Genomic DNA, 25,977 nt, shown 5'->3' with positions numbered 1-25,977 from the left:
AGATTTGTACTTTTGCTAACAGAATAAAAGAAGTGCTAATTGTAGTTCAATTGCTATTCATTAGTACTATTCGTTCATTGCTATTCATTAAAGTGTGTCTGATTTTGTGGTGTACATAATTTCTCGCTGCAGTTGGATGGGGTGTTCCTCAGGCAATTTCAGAACATCACTGTGCTCTGATTAGCCAGTTCCATGCTGTGCTTAATGATTTAATGTTAAAAAAGCACATGTCAGACAGCTAGGCTTGTGTGTGTGGAAACTGAAGAATATGAGGTAATGACATTATAGATGTAGTTATATGGAGGGTTGTGAAATATGCACAATAGAAATTGATGTGCAGCTCAGCTTTTGCTATACATTGTGTCATGAGCAGTATTTAAAAAAGCTGAAACCTCAACACTTTGTACTTTTTTCTTTATTGAGATGCATAACATATAGATGGAATTGCACAAAAACATTAATATTATATTTGTATAATATGCTTAACTTTGTGGGAATATACATTAATGTAACACATTTTTTTTAAGAATTACACACCCAGGGAATTTTAGACAATACATAAGTATAAAAAATACATACTTTTATTGTAGCTGTTAAGGTTTTTTCCCCAGGAGAGAATGTCAGCAGCCCCTCCTTCACTCTTCCTCTTTTTTACCATTTTATAGTATCGCCCCTATGTGAACCATTCGGAATTGAAGTTAATGTGAAAAACTAACGAAGACCACGGTGTTTGAAAACGAGGAAGTCAGAGTTGTACTTATTTACCAGATGCCAGCATGAAGCAATGCTTATTGTGTGTTCCAAATCTTCTTATCTCAGATTACCCTGATGGCAGTAATTCCAGTGAATATATCGCTCAACCTACAACATACCTTCCAGAGAATTTTACTTATGCCCAGAACCTCCCTTGTCCTGAGAAGTTACCTTCTATGAGTGAGTATTGGAAGGTGTTGTAATATACAGTTTGTAGACAGGATCAGGATTTGTGTGGCACTGCTGAGACTAAATAGAGCAAAGCATCATTCTTATCTTTGGCACATGTTTCCTTTGTTGAACAGAGGTGTCGGGGGTATTAAATCAGTTCCCAAAATGCCTTTTTTTTTGCCTGACTTAAAATGCTCTGTTCTTATGTTTACTTGTCAGGCAACAAAGTCATTCAAACCTTACTTTTCAAAATGACTTATAGTTTTAAGGAAGAGCAGTTGTTTGAAAACCTAAATATGCACATTGTAGTTTTGAAGTACTTAGTGCAGAGTCTAGACATTTTTGTTACATTATTTCCAGATTTAAAACAGATTTTTTTTTTTACTTCTTGAAATTTTATGTAAGCAAGAAAACAAGATCTATTTCTGAGGCTGGTGAAGATTGAAAGGCACTAAGTCTTATCAGTCTGCACCTCTGAACATTTAGTTTTGTTTTGCAAAAGGAATGTATCAGAAAAATAATCTCTGTTTTTCAGGAGGCTTTAGCTTAAATCCCAAGTGTCTGAATGAAAATTGTCTTGAAGTTAAAAACCTCAAATTTAGCAATTTGACACGTCAATGATTGTGGTTAGCTGAGTTTTTAGATGTTGTCATTATCTGTATTCAGCCCCTTTTGACTTTCTGAAGTGCCACAGTGTGAAATAGAGTAATGGTAATTGTAATTTGTCTGCAACTTTCTGGTGTTTGGGAACCATAAGACTAATATACCGGATTGTAAACCTTGACAAAAAATGCTGTCCTCTTGTTTCTTCCAGAGGGTCGTATTGATGTCAATATGACAGAAATAACAATGGAAGAAATTCACCAGAGATTTTGCAAGTCCCTGGATATTCAGACCGCCGGGCACTGGAAGCCAAAAGACTGCAAACCTCATTGGAAGGTTAGTAATGACCCTTCTACAATGTGCTGTGCCTTCAGGCTTTTCTCTAAAAAACGTTCAGACTGTGGCACACTGTGCTTGGTCTGGATGCGCTGTGACTAATAGCTCCAGTCCAGGCTGCAGGCAGCAGTGTGTGCTGGTTAGGGAACTGGATTAGTATTGGAAAGCTGTTGTTTACCTTCCTGGGTAGATTATCTGCAGCTGTGCCACTGTAAGAAGACTTTGGTAAAATGCCTACCTGTATAAACAGTTACAAAAATTATTTAAGTGGAATAAAAGCATCAGTTAAATAATAAATGGCACAACTCTTCTGAACGTTTCCTTGTTTAGCGATTTCAAAACAAGTTTTAACAGCCCGCTTCTTGTTGAATAAGGAGCCATGAGCATAATACCAGCTTCAGTGATTGTCTTCACTAGCCAGTATTTGCATTTGTAGTCTTGAGTGTAATGCTGTTTGAACTCAAAGACAAGTGCTTCTTTTAAAATACATCATTTTAAGCTCTTGCATGTTTAGCAATGCAAACTCTTAGAAATTCAAATAAATTGTTAGAAATTTTCCCAGTTATAACTGATAAGAAAGACAAATCGCACGCCTGCTTGTCCAGCATTATAATGAAGTCACTTATTTGTGATAAGGGCTGTGGTAGCCTAGAGTGTACCTTGGACACACGGGACCCGAGGTGGGACTGGTACCCCGGACTGGCGGGGCCCGAGGTGGGACTGGTACCCCGGACTGGCGGGGCCCGAGGCAGGAAGGTGGGAGGAAAGCAGAGAGCACCTGAAGACAACCTACATGACATTGAGGAGACCATGCAAACTCCACACAGAAGACGCCCCAGTCTGCAGCTGAACCTGCCACACCGGCTAATATGTTCCAGAAATATACTATATTTACAAGGTTTACCAACTGCCCCATGCCCACAGTGTTGGCATACATATGCTATTAGTCGTATGACAGAAGAAAATAGTCATGAAAAAGGAGTTTGAAGCAATCATAGATACTGTATTTGTGAGAGGGCAGTTGCATTATAATTCGTAACCAGTCTGTACAATTGCTTTTTCCAGGTGGCAGTCCTCATTCCTTTCCGAAACCGCCATGAACACCTCCCCATATTGTTTCGACACCTGATTCCCATGCTCCAGCGACAGCGCCTGCAGTTTGCCATCTATGTAATTGAGCAGGTGAGACTGTTCTCATTTTGAGAGCTGTTACTGGAAAAATCAAGCCCCGGAACTAAATTTCTCTGCAGTGTTTTATGATTGTTTATAAGGTGAACCAAAATACAGGTTTAAAAAAAGGCTACTGTGCAGCATCTTTGCAGTTTTGTTGAAATTCATCTTATGTGCAGTCATTGACATCTAGTGGTCAGTTTTAGAAATGTCACTATTTCCTTATTTTTCCCGCACATTTTGTTCAGAGCTTTTTAACTACTTAATGGTTTCAAAGGGGGGCTTCGAAAGCATTTGGGACACGAAACAAAATCCCCACTACAGTAAATCCTCGATTTAACGGATCCTGATTCAATGGATTTCGGATTTAAGGGACAAAGTTCTACGGTTCATATGTCGGTACTTCCCCGTTATTTTCCAGTTGATATGTCGGTACTTCCGCATAAAAGTCTGGTTGATATGTCGGATGTTCAGTTTTTTTTTTCTTGTTAAAATAGGGTAGGTAATTTATTATTATGTTTAATATTTATTATTATGTATTATTATTTAATGTATAGCGAAATTGGTCGTTTTTCACGTAAATACGGGTGGCTTTGTACTTCAAAAAATATATTTTTCGGACTTTTGGTTTCATAAAGACGCGATTTAACGGACATTCAGCAGTGTCAGACACCCCTCCCCCCCAATTAGTCCGTTAAATCGAGGATATACTGTACGTTTGGATTCAGCTTCTTAAAAATGACAGAACTTAGATTTTTTTTTCCTGTTTACCTTAGGAAACGCATGAAATGATACTTCTAATGCATGGCATTCTAGCTAGTAATAATATACACTGAGGTCTGAAGGGAAGGTTTGCTCCGTTCTTCGTGCGTCACTCTTGGCTAATGACCTGTACCTGCTCCGCTAGACTGGCACCCAGCCCTTTAACCGTGCCATGCTGTTCAACGTCGGGTTCAAGGAGGCCATGAAGGACCTAGACTGGGACTGTCTCATCTTCCACGACGTGGACCACATCCCAGAGAACGATCGGAATTACTATGGCTGTGGACAAATGCCCCGGCACTTTGCTGCTAAACTCGACAAGTATATGTATATGTAAGTGGCTCTTTTTTTTTTATTCGTTTTTATCGAGCAGTTCCTAGCTTTTATGACCGTTTCCTGCTTCTTTTAAAACCAGGTTCTAGTCTCGCGTGCTGTCCCCTTGACTCAAATTCCCGAACGAAACGGTTAGCTCTTTCATTTACTCACTAAAATCTCCAAACGTTTCAGCTTGTTTTCAACAACTTGAATCAGACAGCAGATGTATTTTCCAAGCGGTGATGTGCTAGTTATTTTGGAAAGACGTTTGGCTGTTTCACTTCAGCCTGAGGTTAGGGCGGTGTAGTAAGTTTCACTGCTTTCTCATGCTTTTTTTATCCTAAAATAAAACGGGCCTTCTCGTTTGCAAATAAAAGCGGAACACTACTATTTCAGCTTGTACACTCATATTTGAAGTGTACTTTTAAGTGCTAATTTGACTGGGCTTTTTAGAAACATAATGTTTGTCATGTTTGCTTGGGATGTGAAGACATTCAGTGATATTCTCAAAAATATATAACAACCTTGATCCGTATTCTGGATATTGTTTCTAGTCCAACTTGTTCACTTTCCTCCTCTGTTCTAATTCTGTTTTGTTTTCATTCCCTCGCTTTTTTCAGACCTAAGCTGGCACTGCTTGACTTTGTAATCATTTGGACTGAAATGTTTGTTCCATATCACGTTAAAAGGTTGCCGAGCCTGCCATATGAAGATAGACTCATTGGAAGGCCTGATAACATGCTTGCCCGGGTGAAGCAGTACAAGCTTCAGCCTGTGGGACCCAAAAAGGGTCAGCTTGAGCCTGAGAAGATGTTGTGGGGCTCTCTGGAGCTGCGACATATCCGCTTGATATGCACTGCTGTGCCTGATATGTTCTGTCTTGAGAAAATGAGTTGGTTTGGTTGCTCTTAATCTGTTCTCCCAGTTCTTTCCAACATGCAGCTCATGACCCTGAGGATAAGCGTCATAGTAGGTTACACAGGATATAGCCAGACATAGTGGGGCTTGCGTTATTAACTGTTATTAACACAGGAGGTAAATTTGAGGAGATTTTATCTCTGACAGATGCCAGTTAAAATAACTTGCCTTTGTCATTGTAATTGACAATGACACAGCCCTCCTTGCTGGATATATCCTGGGCAATAGTCCCCACTTCTGCTTGTGCTTTGTGTCTATAATCCCAGCGAGACCCCTCCAAATGAAGCCAGTGTATGTGAAGTGTCCGTCAGTGTTTTGGATTGTTTAGTGTAGTAATATACTGGAAGTGTGTTGAATAAAGCGGTGAATTTTGTTTTCTGAAGTAGCCACACGCTCAGCATTGTTCTCTGTTGCCTAGTGCTTCACCGATATGGTAAGGTGCTGCATTCTTATTATTTCTTTTAATTATTTCCAAAAGTGCATAAATTATTTGATGTGTAAGGTAAGTTATCTAGTATACAGTTTATCCATTTACTTAATTATTCCAACACCTCATTCTTCTGCCCGTTTGTTTAAGAAGTTCCATCAGTGTGCCTAAGTGTCGCTGTTTCCTTCCCAGTCTTCCCTACAGCGAGTTCTTTGGAGGGGTGAGTGGGCTGACCGTGGAGCAGTTCCAGAAGATCAATGGATTTCCGAATGCTTTCTGGGGCTGGGGTGGAGAGGACGATGATCTTTGGAACAGGTGAGTCATCAGCAGTGTCTCTGAAGAGGTCCCTTATCCCTTATCCGTAGTGTATGCAAACACACCAATACACATAGTATTGACACCCTCTTCAAAGTGAACAGTGCTGGAACAGAATGTAGCAAAGTGTTTGAACTCATGAGTGCAGTTCCAGGCAGAGATCTTACAGATCATTTATTAAATCATTTATCGTGTGTCAGATTAAAGTAAAAATGTAAAACTGTAGTGATCCAAGAATTACATTTGCAAAATTCTGTTCTAGTAATGAAAGCAGAATTCACAGCATTTTCCTTAATACTTGTTGTGATTTTATTTTCACATGTCGTTATTGTATTATTATTCTTACCAATTAGTAAGCAGTTGTTAAATAATTATCAGGCAGCAGAGCTATCCACTCCATTAGTTAGGGAAGGTGGTAACAAAGCTGGGGAATGTATTGCTTTTAAAATTGTGAATTTTGGATGTTTTCAACTTTTAGATTTACAGAATATTTCCTCCTCCTTTGCCGAGCTTTCCAAAATTGACCAAACTCTGCTGCCGGACTGATGCCTTGTGCCGCGTGTTTACTATCAAAATCAAGACTCTGGGAATGCACCAAAGCTTAGGTCTCACCTACAGGGAAAAATTAGAGCTAGTACAGTGATGTGCGGGTGCAACAATGTGGGACTGTTCCATAAATCAAGAAGTTGTTAAACAGCAGCAGAACAGCTGAGAATGCCATTAGGTGACAGTGCTACATATCATCATGCAAGACATACTGTATGGAGTGAATATCAGCATTTGGCAAGGGAGCTTACTGGGGAAAGGAGATGTTTGCGCACTCCAGGCCAACGAGACATATATCATTTCAAGTTAGATGGCCGTGGACTGGAAGGTGATATAGCAGTGGTATCCAAAAAATACTGGAACAGTATATAGAAGTACATCTTCTGTGAAGATGCAGAGACAACGAAAAAGCTTTTGAACCCAGATGCTTTGTATGTTTTTCCATAGGTTACTTGTTTTTACTGATGTGTTGTCTCATAAGAGATTCCCAGGGCCACCGTTTTGGGGGCGATTTTGTTGCCAACTGCATGTTTCAAATTCAAGTTAAGGCTTAGCGAAATGTTCTACTTTTCGGATTTGGACAAACATAAGTCCGGTATCAGCTGCCCGGATCTGTGATCCCGCTGGAAGCAGCACCATGTGCTTGTGTCGTTGCCTGCGCTGTGCACTGCTCCCCAGCCTTCATCGCTGAACAGACAGGTGGTGTGAGTTGGCATCGCCGCTGGAAGCGTCAGGCCTGTTGAGTGATTCATCAGGGTTTTGTATAGTCCCTCCTGGTTGGCGGGAGTGAGCATGAAGGAGACCTGCACGATTATGCGCTCGTTGTTGCTTTTAAGAACTCATTGGTTGGAAAAGTCAGAAATTTCTGAGATGTATTAAGGCAGACCAGAGCTGCAGGGTGACGGAGCTGCTGGCTGCTTATTAAAAACCCTGCAGACTGTAGATTGTTTTATTACATGGCTCAGTTTTTAACTATTTTGGGATGGATTTCAGTAGTCATGGTTTTTCATGGGCTTTTGGACATTTTGAACTCTGGAGGACCCTCTGGGTGAAATAAAAGCGCGTCTTTGTTTTTAATGGCGGATTCAGAATTGTTATTTCCGTTGTGCCCGCTAGCTTCCAGGCTGCAGTGCAGAGGTTCCCTGAGAGAGGCCCAGTGAGGGCTTGTCTGACTCGCGAGAGAAGAGTTGGGATGATTTGTGACACCCAAGAGCCCAGAAAGCAGTAAATGAGCTCTTGTCCTTATTCTGGACAGAATCCCATGTGACTGCATTAACAGCTTCAAGTTTGTCATATGTACCTGAGTGCAATGAAATGCTTAACTTGTGTGTTTTCCTCACACGACAAATGACACAACAGGTGACATAACATTGACATTGAAAATGACATACAAATGACATCATGATTCTTGGAGACAGTAACATTGTAGCAGCTATAATGTTCACCAGCATGTTGATAGCAGCGGTGTGTAAGACTCAAGTGGTGGCAGTATTTTGAGTTCTACCTGATGTGCCTGAGATCTGCAGCTTCCAAAAAATGCTTCCATTTTGTGAATTTCACAGTACTCTGTGATATATCCAATAAAGTCCCATGCACCTGATACAAGGAAGATGGACATTTTCCTGATATTTTTTCAGTTTTATTATTAATAATAATAAGAACTTATAGTTTATTATTATAGTATAATATTAGTATAATATTTATATAACTATTATATGTATATAAGCAGTGCATTTTCGTGATGCTCAGTAACGACAAGAGGCAGCTCATGTCCTCTTCCAGTGCCTGCTTCTTAAAGACTTTGTTGCTGCTCGCTGTGAAATGGAGAGATTTGATGGGGAGTTTATTTCAGGTCAGGAGACCTTTAGCCTTGGCCGTCTGAACAGTCAGTCTGCCTTCTGTTTGTTTTCTTTCTTTTGGCCTCTGCCACTGTTGTCTGTACACCAGCCAGCTGACATGGACTCCTGTCCACTTTCTGCTCTAGTCTGACAGAAGCAACAGCTGAGCCTTTCAGCGGCTGGCTTGTCCCAGATTTTCACTCTCCCCAGTTTTAATGACTTTATTACAGGGGGTCCTAGACCTCCATGCCAGAGATTGCAGTAAAGTGTTGCTATCGGTTCTGTTTTCTTTTTGCGAATGGGGGCTGAAATCTGTCTCATCTGAACTGTGCGACTTTGCAGTCACTTCGAAAGCGATCAGAAGAGCTCAGAGACTATGCTTCTGTAGTGTCTATGTGAAAGAGACTGCTGTGCTTCCCCTCCTGTCTGAAGCATGATGTTCCCCTCACTTTTCCAGGCTTGACAGTAAATGATTCACTCGTACAAACCTTTGGAATCAGATTGAATGGGCTGATGTGCTTTGCTGGGAGGAATCGAGGAAATACCAGCAGGAATCTCTGTGCAGTCATTGTCCATCAGGTGCACGCTCTTTGACAGCTGAGCTGATGTGATGTTGAGTCGGGTTTCCCAGTGACAGATTCAGGTTCTGATTACAATGTGGTTACTGCTGTGAGGGGCACTCGTGCCTCCTTCATCCGACTTCACTGAGGCACAAGGCACTGCACTAGGAATAATAACACCCACAAAGTGTGTTTGAGCTCTTTCGTCATAATAAACTTGGTTTAACCTGCTCGGCTGAGCTGGGTTTAGACGGTCATGAGACAGGTGAGTTCTACCCTACTGATGCTGTGCTGTTGCCACGGTAATCCTGCTCAGTACAAGAGGAGCTGCAGGGTCAGATATGTGGTGTCTGCTTGTCTGAGGAGCCAGTGGTGTGGTGTGGTTTTCTCCCTAAAAGGTCTGAGGGCGAGGAGGCTGAGACTCCATTCAGAGCGAGGAAGCGGAGATGGAGTAGAGGAGGGATGTAGGAAAGCAAATACGAAGGAGGGAAGGGGCTTGCATATACCATTTATAGCTCTTTCAACGTGAGCATGACAGGAAGGACTGTGATTTAGGACAGCTGAGACCAGTTGCACCTGACTGCGGTCATCCCTCCTCCCAAACTTTCATTATAAATTCCATTTTAACACAAGTGGTATCTAATGTGAAACAAGTTACTTGTAAAAGGAGGACTTCGGTAACATTTTTTGGAAAAAAATTGGTAAATTAAGGAGAAGTACATTGATGTCACAGGATTGCTAAGGAATATATTGCATATATATTGTATATTCCTATATGTCAAAAGGAATGAAATTGCATTCTGAAATGCAATTCAGAAAACAATTGTGTGTTCAATTTAAATCAGCAGTGACAAAACTATTGTATGCAAAGAAATGTAAATAAATGACTACGGACCAGATTTTCCTAACTTTTATGTGTAAATGTTCCCCAATTTCAATCGTAACACCTTCTGTTCCAGAGTGCAATATGCAGGACTCAACGTGACGAGGCCTGAGGGAGACTTAGGAAAATACAAATCAATTCCACATCATCATCGAGGAGAAGTACAGTTCTTGGGGAGGTCAGTATCGGATTTTCAGATATGTAATGCCGAGTTGTTGCTGAGTCCCACGCCTTCTGTAGTCGAGATCTAGTGCATGTTCCCGGTTCCCTTTTGGTTTGACTTCAGCTATTTAATAGTAACAGAAAAAAATTGAAAACTAACATTTTTTTAGTTATTCTGCTGTTCTGCTAGAACCTACTGTTCTTTACTTTGCCAAGTAATGCTAAATGGTAATGGCTATTGTCAAGCGTATGTCCAGTGTTGATGGCATAATGTAGGATATGCAGGCTTGCTTTGAATAGCTGGCTGGCAGTCGGTGGTTGGAGACGATGCAGTCCTGGAGGTAGCCAGTGTCGCAGCAGAGGACTGTGGGGGGAGATTTAGGAGGCACAAGAAGTGGGAGAACCCAGACCAGGTGTAAACAGGTGATCGTCAAAAGATGAGAGAAGAGGGTGATAATACGTAGAAGAAGAAACCACTTAGTGATGAGAGACCATAGTAGGACCGGACTTGGCAGTTTACATTGTCTATTACAGCTTGAATCTAGGGTCCAAAGGCGAGCAATTGTGACAGGGAAGTGAAACAGAAAATGCCAGATAAGCAGTGTGGGAGGATGTACTGCTGATGCCCAGGGGCTGAGTTGCGCACACTAAGAAAGAAGAGGCCTGTAGATCAACTTTAGAAAGAAATTGACAGCATCTAATAATTGTTTCATCTCAATGATGTTCACTTATACCTAAAGAAACCAGATAAGCTTTGTCAATGAAAAGCAACATAAAAGAGACAGAAAAACATTATGAAACACTGAAAACCTTTGACCTTGTATATGTTGAATATATAGTATGAATAAATTCAAAATGAAACAGGATTGACTTTTGTAAGAGCAATGTGAGGCCCAGTATTTCATTATTATTATCATCATCATTATCATTATTTATTATATGTCATGAACTACATTCTTCTGATGGAAAATATGAAATATATTGTAATCAACGTGAAATGCAATATAGTTTCTGGAAAGAACCTATCTTCATTTACCAGTTAAGATATTAAGAACATTTTAGGATAATATTAGGAGGAAATAATAGTACAGTTACTTTTATTTGGGAATTATAGTACTGGTAGATGTTTAATGGTCATTTAACTATAGAGAACTGTTTTTGTTTTTAGAGAAGTTCATACTTATTAAATTGTAGAATGGTTTATCAGGTCATTAAGGAACATGTTGGTGGAGAAACGTGTTCTGTTACGTGCTTTGCTGTGTTGTTTTAGCATGTCGGTCTCAGGGGTCTCAAGGGGTCTCAAGCCCTGGTGCTGGGGAGAGCTAGTCCTGCAGGTTTTATTGGAAGCCTTTAAATCGTCAGTTTCTAAAGGTCTTGAACAGTTGAACTGTAATTAATCGAGCAGGTGGTGTGTTCAATGAAGTAATTCGGAGATCATTAGGAACAAAAACCAGTATATCCTTCACCTTCAGCCCTCAAGGCCTGGGGTTTCCTGCATTGAAACATTTTTTTTGGATTGATCAGTTGCTTAAGCAAGTGTTTCTAATCTTTATATAACAGGTGATTCAGGGGTGACCTGGAGGAATATCTGGGGTTCATCAGGGCCAATGTTTAGTCATCCTTCCTCTAGTTCAACAATTTAAGGAGAGAATGGGTAAATTGGTCCAGTTAATCACTTATTCATTTTAACTTCCAGACATCAAAGTATTTAGAACCTGAAGAGACAGTGTTTGCTGTGCTCAGGAAACCGTTACCAATATCGTCATCAGTTATCCCAGTCTCTTTGCAGAATAGGACGTTTTCATGGAATTGGGCCACACCATTCGAATGTCCATGTACCTTGTGACATTTTGTTGGTTCTCTACGCTACCAGCAAATACAAGTGTGGTGACATCTTGAGAGAAGAATATATCTGGGCTAAATATCCTAGGATAGGAACAGGGATTCCTGGGTGACAAAGGACGTGGCTAAATGAGTCATATGTGTTCAGCATTTAGTGATTATAAGAAGTCGACCCAATGGACAGATATTAAGCTTTAACAGAGGAATAGATCCATCCATCCAGTTTTATCCTTTTCATCCAGTTCAGGGTCACAGGGGAGCTGGAGCCTATCCTGGGAAGCAACAGGAGAAAGGCAGGACACGCCCAGGACTGGCCAACAGTCCATTGTAGAGCACACAGACACACTCAGACCAGAGCCAGTTTTCTCTAAAGCTGATTAACCTACCCATTTGTCTTTGGATTGTGGGAGGGAATAAGAGCACCTAGATGAAACCCACACAGAGTTGGGGAGAGCATACAAACTCCACACCAGTAGCAGCCCAGGTGTGGAACTGAACCCAGGGCCCCAGTTAGACCAGCCGTGAGACCGTAATGCTAACTACTGCAGCACTGTGCTGCCCAACAAGAATAGTTTTTGAAATAATGATGATATAAGAATAGAGCAGGAAAACATACGTATAAGAAAACATTGGAAAGACAAATATACCTTACAAGTCTGATTGTTCTGAGTAAGCATCAGAGCATATACTGCATATAACTCGTACACCTTAATACACTGAACAGTGTATTCTTGATATAATTAATAGCTTCATTTTGCAAAGTAATTTTGTAGGACTTCATACTTAAGTATGTTATGCTGAATACCAAGTTCCACAAGCTAAGAATTTATTTTCCAAGTGATGACTGGAAGATATGAAATAATTCAGAGTTTAACATGTTTAAATGTGTTTTAATTGCCATTATTTGAATTTGAACCACCATTCTTTTTTCTGATGTTTTCTATTCCAAATGTCTGCCCAGTATTATCATTAAAATATGTAAACTTTTGTTTGCTTGGTTTATGGTCTGAAAGTTGGATTCCACAAGCTGGAGGTTTCACCATATCACATATCATAAATATTTCAAATTAAAGATGTTTCCACTTGAGAATCATGAAAACGATGTTTGCTATATGTGCCATTCTAAAATGCTCTTTCATTGCTTAGATATACTTTAAGAATGCTTTTGTTTTGGGAACATTACATCTGTTTTTTTTTTTCTAAAACCGAATCCATGACATGAAGTGGAGGGGTCTGATCAATATGAAATGTCAAACAAGGGATAACGGGTGTAAAGTGATTTTAGGGTTCAGCATCATGGCAGGAATATGACATGGGTTCAAGTGCCAAGAAAAATCGACCACTCTGAAGACAAGGAGGTCTACAAAAGAACGTGAATTGAATTTTCTTGGAAAGACTCGTGTACATTTCAAATAAATCTCGGCCAGTTCTTAAATCATCCCACCTTGGCGATATCGCAGCTTCTGCTGTTACTGCCAGTATTTCAGAGCATCAACGTGTACAACTCCAGGTGTTTTCCTGATTTAGCAGTAAGGTGTGAGAAACGTTTGGAGTCTGTAAACACATTACGAACCGCTTTTGAGAACATCAGCCATTTTATCTGAACACAGTTTGAATTTTGTTTTGTTTTTAATCCTGCAGGTACAAGTTATTAAGGTACTCCAAAGAACGGCAGCACCTGGATGGTCTGAATAACTTGAACTACACCCCAGAAATCACTTTGAGTAAATTGTATAAAAATATAACTGTGAACCTCACTCCGGAACTCGCTCCTGTTGGGGACTACTGAAGCGTCATCAGCTTCGAGCGGGAACGCACTCCTGGACAGATGAAGATCGCGGGTGGAAACCCATGTCCGCGCAGTATTTGGAGCATGGTGTAACATTGCCAATTTATTTTGTGAAGGTTTTATGAGCGGATTTAGGGCCTGTGTAATCGAACAATTCCGTGTGTGTCATTGCATGTTAAGTGTCTGTGCTGGCTTTTGCTAATAAACTCACGTCACACTATAAAAGGAAGGATGCCAGCATCAGCAAATAAGACATTTACTGCATAGCCTTAAAGAAAACTGTAGGCTTTGTATCACCATATTTGTTCAAATGAAAAGCCACTAAAGTAAACAAGTTAATGTTACATTAGGAGCCAATAGAGAACTTTGTCCTAACATTTATTGTTTTTACATATCACTTTTTTTTTTTATTTGCAGCAAAAAATTTGTTTCCTTAAGAAAAAAAAAGTGCAGGTGATTGTATATGTGATGTAAATTTGCATTACGTGTTGTAATTGTTTTGTTTTTTGGGGATTTTTACTTTTTAGTAGCACTCCTGTTCATATGTAAGGATTTTCCATTCCTCTGGCTGTATAGTGTACTGTAGAGACCATTTGCATGAAGAGAACATGTGTAAATACAGGCCTTTTTAAAAGAATTTAGCAAATTATTAAGCATATTCCAATGCATCTTTTTTTGGCAGCTATAACCTTTTCACATTATTGAATAACTGGGGCTGTAAGAGAATCACAGGCCAAGAATTTGTTGGGGAAACCGTTTTAGAACAAAAACGGAGGTAAAAATGTATGTTTTGATAGTAGAAGATTGGCACGGCCTTATTTCTTAACTATTCAGTGATGATCTTTTTTCATTTTGCCTTGTTTTTACACGTGGTAATTAAGGACACTTAATGATGAAAGACATTAAATGAATCCAACAAAAATAGTTTAGCAAAATGTCAAAGGAGCAACAGAATGTAGTCCATACTACACTAGAGAATAGTCACCAGGGGTATTATATGCTCAGGCATTGCGTTGTATTCTAAAACACTCATTCAATGAATGTGCAGAAAGTACTATTTTTTAAACATCAGCAATGTGAGAGGCATGTTCCTAAGACCTGCAAAATAATTGCCAAAATTGCTCTTAATTTCTAGATGGTAAACTGATTCTGAGCGGCAGCGCAATATTGTTTAAAATCAAGAAAATACCTTCCCTCTCTGCATTTTTACCTGGTGTTTATTGTGCTGGGAGAAGCAAATATTAGTGAGGGTCTCGCAAACTAGTGTACAGGGCTTTTTCCAGTACAGTGTGGACTTTGAGTCTGTGTTTTACTAGTACATTATGCTTCGTGAATGAGGAAAGCAAGGGCCGTCTGGCTCGACTGTGGATTGAGTTCATAGTTCCGACTTTTTGCAAGTCCTGCCGTTATGGTGGAATTTCGAAAATGACCCTTTTGCTGCCGTTTTGCGGGCGCGACTGTTGTGCGTGCTTGGTTATGACTGCGAGTTGCCAGTTCTCCACACCTCTCAAACATTTCAAACGCTGACTTGACAAACCAGTGAGGCAGGACTTCAGTCTCACACAGATATACCCTTCGTCTCTTTGTGTACTTGTCTGTATCTTTTTGACTGTGCCAAAAACAGCAAAAAAAACAACCTGTGCCCACCCCCCCAATGTTTTGGACCAAAAAAATCACGAATTTCTTACAGCCTTACTAGGTATCCTGTGCAAGTTCCGTTTGAGTGGTCTTCTATATGGGGAAGGCCAACAATATCAATGTAAGCAGAGGTTTTGACTTAAGGTTGACAACGTTTTCTGCATGCCTTAATTTATTTTACTTTTGTTTAATGTTTCTATATCATTTTGTGTTAATTTTGCCTTTTTGTTGCATATACTGATTTCAATCTGTTTTTGAAGTGCACTGTAAAGTAAATGTAGGATGACTTGTACAATGAAAGCATGGTGGTTAGTCACAGAGTGCTGGAGGACCGGTGTCCTTAGCATTATTGTTCCAGCGCTGCTATATGCCAGAATGTTTCTTACAAAAAAACTTCACAGGTTGGATTGTAGATTTGAGTATGACTTGAGTCTACATTTCTGCTTTAAGCTGTTAAGACTTTCAAGATGAGCCAGAATGAGAGGACACTCAGTCTGTCCTTGAATGGCACGTAGAATAAATCTGGGCCGTGAGAACTTTATAATATTAAGGTTTTGAGCACTACTCGCAATGGCAAAAAAAAAGTGTAAATGGTTTTATTTTTGTATTTATTGCAGCCTTTTGTTTTCAGATTTAAAAAAATGGATCGTTTTTTGCTATTTAGTTTTCATAAATAATTAACGCTCTTTATTAATCAGTTGGTGCTTTTTGAAATTTCTAGCAGAACCGCATTTGCACAGTGCCCTAACATAATATTACGTGGACAAAGTGTACCAAACCAGTAATGTCAATGCCTGTATCAGTGAGGTAGATATTGGGAGAATGACATTCTAGGCAGGCAGCTGAGCCAAAGTAATTTTTTTCTTAATTTATTTATAAACAATTTGTTTCAAAGCTGAAGGAGCATGCAATTGGTACATAGAAAATATCCAAGTGGCTCTCATTAGCTCAAAAGTGAGGGTTTTCTGCATGTTACAAGGAAGGAGCAAGATCTAAGCAGTTTGATTGCATTTCTAGCAGTTTCTGCTGTGGTTCGTACAGTATTCTCTGAGAAACTCTGTAGTTGCTTGTAAATGATCTGTTAAGGACAGAGTACACTGAAATGTTAGTTTAGGTACAATAAGGGAATGACTTTAAACACCTGCTGAACCAAGTATTCTAAAGTATTTGGCAATTGGAAATCTTCCAACAGCACGTTTTGAAACATCAAGTATTGATTGAGTTCGATATTGTATTCTGGAAACCATGCAAGTGCAAAACCGAAAACACATTTTAAGCAAACTGATCTTTAGAAATTCAATTAAACAAACATTTGCAACATTGCATAGCTCCTGGAGTTTACTTGCTCATAACATAACTAAGGTATAGAGGTTAGTTATGATTCCTGATTGGCATAACAATTTTAACATACCTGTATATACCCCAAGCTCTTAACATAACCACACAATTTGTGCTTAATTATCCCTATTTACAGAAATCTTATATTCACCGTTCAAGGTCCTTTGTAATATAGAGTATTCAATTTTGCAGTATTCATGTATCTGTGCCTTGCGGGGTTTATTTGGTGTTTTATTTCCTACTGTACTGTTAAAAATATATCTATTTTTACATACTTGGCTGTGATCTATGGCTTGGATTGTTCTATATTGAAATTCGAGTGCACACATTTTTTTTTTAGATTTGTTTTAATGGAGCCCTGCTCTAACAGTTCTGAGTATTTGAAAGCTGTGTCAAGAAGAGAGAAAATGGTGTTCCAGGGTTCATGGGAAACACATTTGCAGTAAAACTGAGCTGTTTCATTCTGCCATAGTGAAGCCTTTTGACAATGTGCACTGTACAATCTCCAGTGTTTACATCTTTAGTCTTAAATTTGCTTACTGAGGTTATATGCAGTGAGGATTAAAGAGTTTTCAACTGATGGCCATTGTAATCTCAGTTTCACACCCTTCAAAAAAGTAAATACTCTCAACTTCGAATGTTTCATGCAGCACTTGGCTTGAAATCCTCTTGGAGACCATACATATTTTGGCCGGAATAATATAAGCAGCCATTGTAGCAAGTTCTTTGTAAATCTGGGAGAACATGTTCATTTGTTGTGATGTAATTGACCTTTTTTTCCGTGCATTGTATTTCTGCTCTGTTTCATTGATGATCTCAATTCCCATTGCACGGTTGGACTGGCCCTTTTTTTAAAAACATATTAAAACATTGGAAATGGAGATGCAATGTATTCTGCAATAAAATGCCAGCAGGCATTTTTAACTCTTTTTATAGGGGCAAATGAACTTCTGTTTTATGGACATTTTAAATTTGCTTCCAAGCAACATAATGGCCTTTTGGGTGTTGTTAAATTGGTCATGTGTAACTGTCATTTAAACAATACAATCAAGCATAAACCTGACATATCTGTATGTGAAAGAGGGATATCTGTCTTTAGGCCAGTTTAAATGTCTCGCTGCTCTGTTCCTGTGAAGATTTACCTTTTTGAAACTGCATAATTACACTTTGTAATGGCTTGCTTTGAAACAGTGGAGTAACACCTCTGCAAATAAATTTCCCTGTGGACTATTCATCTTATTTGTTTATATAATATTTGTATATTTTTATCATTAATGTCTTTTATGAAAATAAATGCATAAATGATAGCAAAGCAATGAAAATTCTATTCCATTGTATGAGCTGGCTGATTTATTTTTGTGCTGGTGTTTCTGGCAAAGGTCATTATCACCTCTCTATTGGTATATGTGGGGGGGAGAGGGGGAATACATACGTGTATGATTGTTTTTCTTATGTTAATAAATGCTGAAAAAAAGTGGCACCTTCACACCTTCCTGTATAGGTGAATCTGTGATATGATGGTGTGGTTCTTTTAAGCGTTGACATGAGTTCGTGTGAAAGAAGCAGTTTTATTCGTGTGCCTTAGTGATGACAGCAGTAGTTGTATAAGAGAAGGGGCTCAGGAGAAGAGCGAGAGTGTAGTGGCGGTGACCATCAGTATTGGCTTCAAACACCACCTGAAAACAGAACATACAGGCATAATGTCCACAGGCACGTCAAGGGTGTGGCAAATGTTTGCGTGTGAGAAACGTTACTCATCAAAGTCAGCTTTGCTTCTGGGTCTGGCTCTTATACTGGCATGGGAATGGGCAAATCAGCCCAGTGAATGGTGTTGGGAGTCGTTCGTTTTTTTTTTACTCGCAGAGTGTCGCATACAATTGCAGGTGGGGTAGCGCTGACAGGAGGAATCTGCAGGTCTCGGTGACAACTACAGGATTTCCAGGAAGTTACAGGAGTCACTGATTGTGTAGCAAGTCGAGGATAGGCTGGGCCAGCTGTCATTTCTAATCCACGGTCGCAGGCAAACCCCTCAGAGGTTTCCAAGCCAAAGAGGCACCTGCACTTCATCACGCAGACTATTCTGCAGTGATCGGGCTTCGGTTTGGGGATGGTCAGATCTTGGATATCGGGATCTTTTGTCAGCGGCAGAGATGGCTTGAACGGTGCCCATTTTGGATGGTCATGTGTTAACCTGCTCTTCTGTGTCTGGACTTGCTCTTAAGGATTTAGTCCCTGTAGTGACCCTTTCCTCAGCTGCAGATGCATAAATGTGATGGTGCACCCAAGCCCAAATCAAACCTGTGTGCAGTATGTGTAAAATCCGAGGCAGAAGATAGCAAATGGCTGGAACTACTAAGAATATTCACATTAATATTTAAAAAACAATTTCAGAAATATGCTAGATATTTTGCTGTTTGCCTGCGTTTGTGTCTTGTGAAAATATCACATTAGGGCCTCCTCTCTGATGTCTTTAGCAGTGGATTTGCCACGGCTTTCCCCGTGCTTTCCACGTTTGTTAAGGAAGTGAGCTGGTGGAAGTGGTTAGGAGTGTTCAGTCTCATCTGTTACATGTCACTTACATCTGCCACCTCGTGGAAAGGGATCCGGCCTTCAGCTTTCCAGTAGGATTTGGTGTCAAACTCCACCTTGTAAACTCCAGCAGAAAAGTCAGCTTCTCCGATTAAATCATGGACCTCTCCCTTTGCATCTGTAACTCTGCATGTAAAGAGAGCTGGATCGCGACTTGAAGTTGACATGCTTTTCACACTAAATATAACGACATTTTTTAGAGATTTGGGACTAAGCACTTTCTATATCAATGAGCAGTGTCTTTTTACTTAACCTTACTGTATTGTCCCAGATGGGAAATTTGCTTAGCAGCCAGGTAGAGACACATTGCAAAATGCACTGAGAACAAAATGAGCTCATTAAAAACTTTGGTTTGATATGTTGTTGTTATACACAACTTACCCAGTAGCAACCTCCTTCCAAGTCTTGTCCTCTGCTTGCCTGGAGACTTTTAGCTTTACTGCGGCAGCTGGCATTCCTCTGACTGCATCAAGAATTTTAACCATTAGTGGACACTTGTCGTTGGCACTGTGGTCACCCTGGTCCTAGAATACAAAAGAAATATCTCCCAATAGTCATGTCTAACAGATTTATTGAAATATTGTAAACAGCTATCAAAATCACAGTAAACATTAACAAAACTAAAGATCAGAAGATCATGATTACACATTACATAGTTGATGTGACCACCCTGAGCATTAACACTGTCCTAGCAGTATTGATGCATAGAGCAGATCGTCTTCAAGACCGCACTCGTTCAGGGCAGATCCTGACAGGCTGGCTGGTTGTGGTTGTCTCCTGTTGATGGGTTTTTCAAGTGGGTCTCACAGATTTCCTGCTGGAATCGGCTGGGCTGGTAGGAACTGAAGCTGGCTACCACACCTTGTTGCTCTTTTCCTGAAGTCACATCATTCGAATGCCAGCTCTGTGGATCCTCGCACTGCCCAGCTGGCTGACGGCTCAGGGACTTTGTCAATGCATCTCTGAGCAGTAAGATATCTCTCAGTCACCAGAAACAGATTCCTTTCCTCCACCCGTTGCTTGAACAATAATAGCAGAACAATGCAAACGTCAGGATAACACCATGACATCTTTCAACGCTATCTTCTGTCAAGCCTTGTCAAGTGCAGTGGTGATAAAAACACTCCACCACTCTCCATCAACTCCTCAGATCCACAGTGGCCCACAGATGACAGGAGATTTTGTCCGTTAATAACCCAGGACAGTCTTGGAGCACGCAGATTGTTTCCTTGTAGACGGCAAGCAGCAGTGCTGTCGTGCAGGTTGTTTCCTCCTGGAATTTCTGGTTTTGTTACAGTGTGAAAGTGTTTACATACACGGATCAGCCAGATATGATGGTTGTGGGTCAGTGTGGTGACTCTCTGATTTCTAGCAAATGTCCTGCATCTCATGATGGAGATCTGAGACTGGCTTCTCAGTGCTAGTCTGCTAACTGTGGAATCACATACTCCCCGAACAACTTCTCGCACAGACAGATCGCATTCCAGTCATGCCAATAGCCCCTAGGAGATGATCATTACTTAGGCAGGACAAGTTTTCTTTCATCATTCTTGTATAAATAAAGAATTGAGTCATTTTCAATGACTACTCATGCAGATTTTTAATTAATTTGAGCGATTTTAACGCTACTAAAAACCAAACACTGAGCACTTGGCATTTTTAGGAATTTGTATGACTCAAGCTCAGTATATTGTTTTTCCAAAGCAGAATGCTATTTAATTCATAAACCCATCTGTTCACTCTTTGACAACATGTGAACAACAGCATGTATGTACCCCATAAGCTGTTGATGTTAAACTTATCACAATACATTATATAGTATTCATCATCTTCTGACCAGAGACCAATCCAAAGATCCCAGTCCTACTGAAAACTGACACAACCAATAGATTATGCATTTCAGTCCCATATATTACTACCAGGGTGGGTGACACGGTGGCACAATAGTTAGGCCCCAGTACTGCGATGCCACAACACTAACCTCTGCACCACTGTGCCGTTCTGTAATGAATAATGAATAGTATTAAGTGCTACCTGTACCTAAAGTGGAAGTGTGGAATGTCGGAATAACTCTTGAGTGTTTAGAAAGTGATGTGTAGTTGATAGAAGAAACCAGGGAAGGCATGTAGGGAGATTTCCGCTCGGCTGAGCCTGGAAGGCCACCTTGAAGAGGCCTATGCTTCCAGAGAGAATGAAAACTTAGTAGCATAACAAAGGCTGGTTGCTAAAAATGCCAAAGAAACATCTTTCCATCTCCTCACTGATGTGCAGCATCTAATGTGCCTACTAGCGAAGTGCCTTCTTTCTACAAACAGCTGCTGGTTATAATGTAACCCCAACACTTCAAGGCACTGTGTAGATTCCCGATAAATGTCTCAGTGAAGAACAGAACCTCTAGAACGCTCCCTATCCTGCAGTGCCCAATCTATTGTAATAACTGTACAATTTCTAACACAAATCTATGCATATTTAATTATTCTTAATTCTTTTTCATTTTCATTAGACTTTCTTGTGATCTTTATTTTCAAAATTCTTCAATTGTGATAAATCATACATTACGTAATTCCTTGCAAATCAAGAACAGCCTTTGGACTGAAAAAATTTAAATATTACAGATAAGACAATAAAAAGTGAGTTTAAATGTACATTTCTATTCTTTAGTTTTGAAAAACTTTTCTTTTGTTTCTCTTGAATAAGAAAATGTTCCTGTATGGTCTTCAGTGGTACTGTGGTGACTGTAACAGAAAAATTAAAATTCTGCAACATTGTACAGCCAAGGAAATTTTTAGAAAAAATGAATTAGATGACGTAGCATCCTATTTTCAGGTAACCTGAAGCAAACTTAAAGGTTTCACAAAGTTCGATCAAATTTTGATAGTGTCTAAAACAGACAACAAATATAAAGGAATAATGTACTTAATACTTTGACGTTGACAATGCTAGCTAAAGATCAGCGCTGTCACAACCCCCCTCACTTATGAGGAATGAGCCAGGGAGGCAGCTACAATGATGAAGTTTGAGGAAGGGGGGCACTAGAAAAGATGCACATAGGCAGCCGGTATATGTATGTACTGTATACACAGAGTGTAAGTGTGAGTGTGACATTAGAATTTGAACTCCTGAACTTCTGCTAAATAACACCATGTATCAGAAAAATATATAACATTTGGATTCTCATGAATTGTAACACACAACTTGTCTCACAGACCATTCCAAAGGTTCAGTGTCTAACTGCTCCATCATAGCCCACAAATTCCAAGGGAAAATACATGATACTGAGCTCCCATAGATTCCAGGCACAGTGAAGCAGTGCTCTGACTCTACCGCATGACAAAGAAAAAAATAATGACAAAAACTATATATTATTTATGCATCTTTGCAGTTTGCATTTCCTTTGAGAAAGGCTGCTTTTTAAGTTTGTGTTGTAATGTTGCATTTAGCTTTTTAACATATTCCAAAGGACTTTATGTGCAATATGTGACACTTTTTCGTGTTTAGCCTAGTTACTGTTGTCATGTAAGTACCTACGCTCCCATGTTTCATTGGACTAAACCTGAAGCGATTTCTCATTACATTTGAATGAGCCTACATGGTATTATTTTAAACAAAACATGAGGTGCTTAGGTTTTAGTTCTGAAGTGTTATTTATAAGATTAAATAAATACCGTTTTTAATACCTAGTTGTTCAATGATATTTAAAAAAAGCTAAAATGAGTATTTTGAATTGAAATCATGAGTGTTCTTCTCACCTTCACTGTCTTGCTTATAGAAGCTTACTTGGTGCTTTGCAGCCAACACACTGACACAGCTCTCCACTCAATATAAATGTATAGTCTTTGCATTACTAATGGTTCTAGATACATTTTCAATATTTAGTCCTCATTGAAAACCCCATAAAGTGAAACCTTTATCATCGCAAAGTGAACTTACCACTGGCGCTGCATCGCAAAGAAAGATCGCTGCGGTCAGGAAGATGAAGATGACAGTGCGGGCCATTCTGATGTCGGCGCAAGATCCTTCCTCTGGAATGCTGGGACTGCCTTGTGGATTTTTATACCATGTTCCACTATATTTGTCTGCATTTTCCACTGACCATGTGATTAGAAACCTGCTGACACTGATTATTGACTCAGTAAATAACAGGCGAATAAGTAACCTATGCAAGAGTGCTTTGTAAGAAACTTATAAAAAGGAGATTTGGCTTTAGTTAATCCCCTAGTGATAATCCTTTGTCTTTCTGAACATGCCTTTGAATACACATTTTTCAAATAATGAAAACTGTAAGTTCAGTCCAGGTCTGTTCTGCACCAGTATTACATAAATGTAGAACAGCAGAATGCTAAAGCTTATATCCTATTTTCAGGATGTGTTCCATGGCATTCTTTGATGAAGCCAGAAATTGTTCTTTTTTGGTGTTTCTTTCTTTGTAGTCTGTCTGCCCCAAATCTTTAACTAGCAGCAGTTAAAGAATCTGTATTACTCTTATAGTGATATATGTCAATATATTGATCTGCAGTGACATGAAGCTTTATCTCTGCCTTCTGTAATTGTGCCTTTGCTACCATTACTAAAAGAGATGCATAGACTCACGACTAGATGCTTATTTTGAGCTTCTGTCCTGCCATTATTGAAATAATTTCACCACATACTGTTTCTGTTAACCTAAAATGGGGTCTGTACATAGTACATGCATTAGTTTGAAATGATATTCAAACAACAGTCCTATCATGATGAACTGACAGTCTTGAGGTCAGAGCATTTTAGTAGAGAACGTAATCCTGGATCCACAATCACAATCCACAATCATCATCTCTTAAATTCAGTGAATAACTCTACTATTAATTTCACCCTAAAATTTATATCTTTCTAACAGCATTCAATTCCCTTCATCTGTCGAGTTTCATGTAGTGTCTCGCCAGCAGCTTTCTGAAATCTTCATTGAAATAAAATATTACATGTGTAACTTCTATCCTATTTCTGCTGTCCTGTTTTGTCTACATTTTGCAATTCTCTCTCCAAATGTCAGCATAGTATCACTGAATCATTAATGTGTGGAATTGTTTTCTTGGCTCTTCAACTAACACTTATTATTCCTCTGTTAAAACGTAAACATTTAACTAATGAATTTTAAATAAATGTCAACCAATATCTAACTTACCTTTTGTGCAGAAGGTACCAGATCTTCTATGTGCAAATAAGATGTATAGACCACTGGGTCCAGACTGATGCTTAATCTTCAAACATCTTATGTTAGGGTTACTGACGATTTTCTGCTGACTGCTCTTTGGTCATTTTCTGTCCTGGTCCCGATCAAAGCAAATGATTGAATTGGTTAGAGAGGGTTGTTCGTCTTACTGCATCTGCTTTGCTTTGGTTTCTGTGACTGAGAGAAAACAATTTCTTCCAACTGGGCACAACTCATACTAGCAAAAGGTACTTCATTATTGTCACTTTGTTCTGTTTGGATTTGTTTTTTATCTAATTCTTTTTACATATACAGCACATACTATTATATACTTTCTACCAGTACTGGTATATACTTTATATATACGGTACATACATTCTGGGTCTCTAATTCTAAAATTATAATCAAACCTCTGGGCACTGCATTGCCCTTTATTGGTACTAATCTAGATTCAAAAAATAAGAAATTGTAGCCATGAGCAAGGCAAACGCTGATTTTTATTAACAGAGATTATCACACAGGAAATGTACTAAATACCTCTAGAAACTGGATATTGTCAACATGTGTTATTGCTCCATTGTTTGTCTTTGAATTTGCATTGTGTTGTCATAGTCTAAGGCTTGTGTAGCCGGAACTCCTCTGGTACAGCAAGGTGTTTCCTTTCTTTCCTGATCATCTGCCTCTGGTCTTAAACCTGACCTACCCACTGCACGGGTGAACTAGGGTTTTGACCATTTAGGAAATCAGCCAGCGTTAGTGTTGCCATCACTAGATTCACCCAGGCAGATGTAGGCTGATCACTCCAGATCTCCTCAGGCACCTGTCTAGTTGATTCAGGGATTGCCTTATTTTGCATTAGATCTCACTGCAGGACACTGTAGCAAAGCACCAGTTTGATTTAAAGCTAAACAAGCTGAATATAAATTAAACCATTCTAAAGAAAGCCTTTTTATTGTAACTGTGAGTTTAGACTTCAAGCTTCCGACAGTGACAAAGGAACTATAGGGTGAAGGAACAGACCAAAACAGCTTTTTTAAATACTGTATAAATGCAGACTGCTGCCTCCCAGTGGCTGGTGCTCATCAGATTTCATTTGTAACTTTGAATATGTATGACACCTTAAAATAATTTCCAACATAGCAGTTAGAAAAAGTGAATTAAAGACATCAGAGAAGTATCGTCTCCATTTCATTTCTATGCTGCTAACATCCATATTTCTCTTTGCACCAAATCAAACATCAAACAAGAAGCATTTTCTTGTAAAAAACATTTTTACTTCTGAGCTCTGACAAGACTGAGTTATGCTGATCGTCTCTCCTTGTTTGATGAATGACAGTGCTGGAATCCATCCAAATACACAGGTCAGGAATCTTGATGTCATCTTTGATCTGAATTTTGCATCAGAAGCTCATGTTTGCGATGTTGTAAATGTGTCCTTTTTCATCCCTGCAACATTGCTCTCTCCGAGTGTATTGCTATATAAGCTCATGCATGTGTTTGTTTCTGTAGGCTTGATTATCATAGTGCAGGCTTACTGATGTATCCAAATGTGTTCTTAAAAGGCGTAGATTGAATGGCAGAATTATACCCAGAAAGGTAGTGGTGTACACCAATCCATCGGAGGCCATTAGTCAGCTTAGAAAGGGTTCTTAACCTTGTCAGTGTGGCTTTGGACTGAGGGAGGAAACCACAGCACCTGGTGAAAAGCCATGCAGTCAGATTTCGAACTCCAAATGCTGTAGAAGGAGTCCGGGACTGGAATCCAACCCTGGTTAAGGAGTCATAAAAATCAACCAAAAAATAATTAAATTCACTGTTTGTGCACATTGTTATTGTC

The 25,977-nt window shown here is 39.5% G+C and overlaps 2 protein-coding genes across 2 annotated transcripts in view; one reads left to right on the top strand and one right to left on the bottom strand.

Moving 5' to 3' along the window:
- Positions 1-17,851, top strand: part of b4galt6 (beta-1,4-galactosyltransferase 6) — a 37,581-nt gene extending 19,730 nt beyond the window's left edge. The window contains exons 3-9 of the mRNA XM_088918263.1: positions 820-933; positions 1,739-1,863; positions 2,929-3,045; positions 3,941-4,128; positions 5,648-5,770; positions 9,674-9,775; positions 13,243-17,851. Of these exons, the coding sequence (XP_088774389.1) occupies positions 820-933; positions 1,739-1,863; positions 2,929-3,045; positions 3,941-4,128; positions 5,648-5,770; positions 9,674-9,775; positions 13,243-13,390 (917 nt within the window). The 3' untranslated portion in view covers positions 13,391-17,851. The remainder of the gene's footprint in view (positions 1-819; positions 934-1,738; positions 1,864-2,928; positions 3,046-3,940; positions 4,129-5,647; positions 5,771-9,673; positions 9,776-13,242) is intronic.
- ttr (transthyretin (prealbumin, amyloidosis type I)) lies at positions 16,347-23,003 on the bottom strand. Its single transcript, XM_088918264.1, has 4 exons — positions 22,886-23,003; positions 19,337-19,479; positions 18,946-19,081; positions 16,347-18,042 (listed from the first exon to the last, which is right to left on the bottom strand). Exons 1-4 carry the CDS (start codon positions 22,949-22,951, stop codon positions 17,935-17,937), a joined length of 453 nt encoding a protein of 150 aa, XP_088774390.1. The 5' UTR covers positions 22,952-23,003; the 3' UTR covers positions 16,347-17,934.
- Between the last annotated feature and the right edge of the window lie 2,974 nt (positions 23,004-25,977).

This window comes from Atractosteus spatula, chromosome 6 (assembly GCF_055471065.1).
Source record: "Atractosteus spatula isolate fAtrSpa1 chromosome 6, fAtrSpa1.hap1, whole genome shotgun sequence".
In the NCBI taxonomy this organism is placed as follows: domain Eukaryota; kingdom Metazoa; phylum Chordata; class Actinopteri; order Semionotiformes; family Lepisosteidae; genus Atractosteus; species Atractosteus spatula.
The sequence above is the reverse complement of the archived record's forward strand: the minus strand, read 5'-3'. Positions and strand labels throughout refer to the sequence as shown.

Excerpts from the sequence above, each read along its gene's own strand:
- ttr (XM_088918264.1), bottom strand. The coding sequence starts at position 22,951 with ATGGCCCGCACTGTCATCTTCATCTTCCTGACCGCAGCGATCTTTCTT. Across the intron at positions 19,480-22,885 it reads TTTGCGATGCAGCGCCAGTG|GACCAGGGTGACCACAGTGC; the intron begins GTAAGTTCACTT and ends TTTGTATTCTAG. Across the intron at positions 18,043-18,945 it reads CTTTCCACGAGGTGGCAGAT|GTGGTGTTTGAAGCCAATAC; the intron begins GTAAGTGACATG and ends TTCTGTTTTCAG.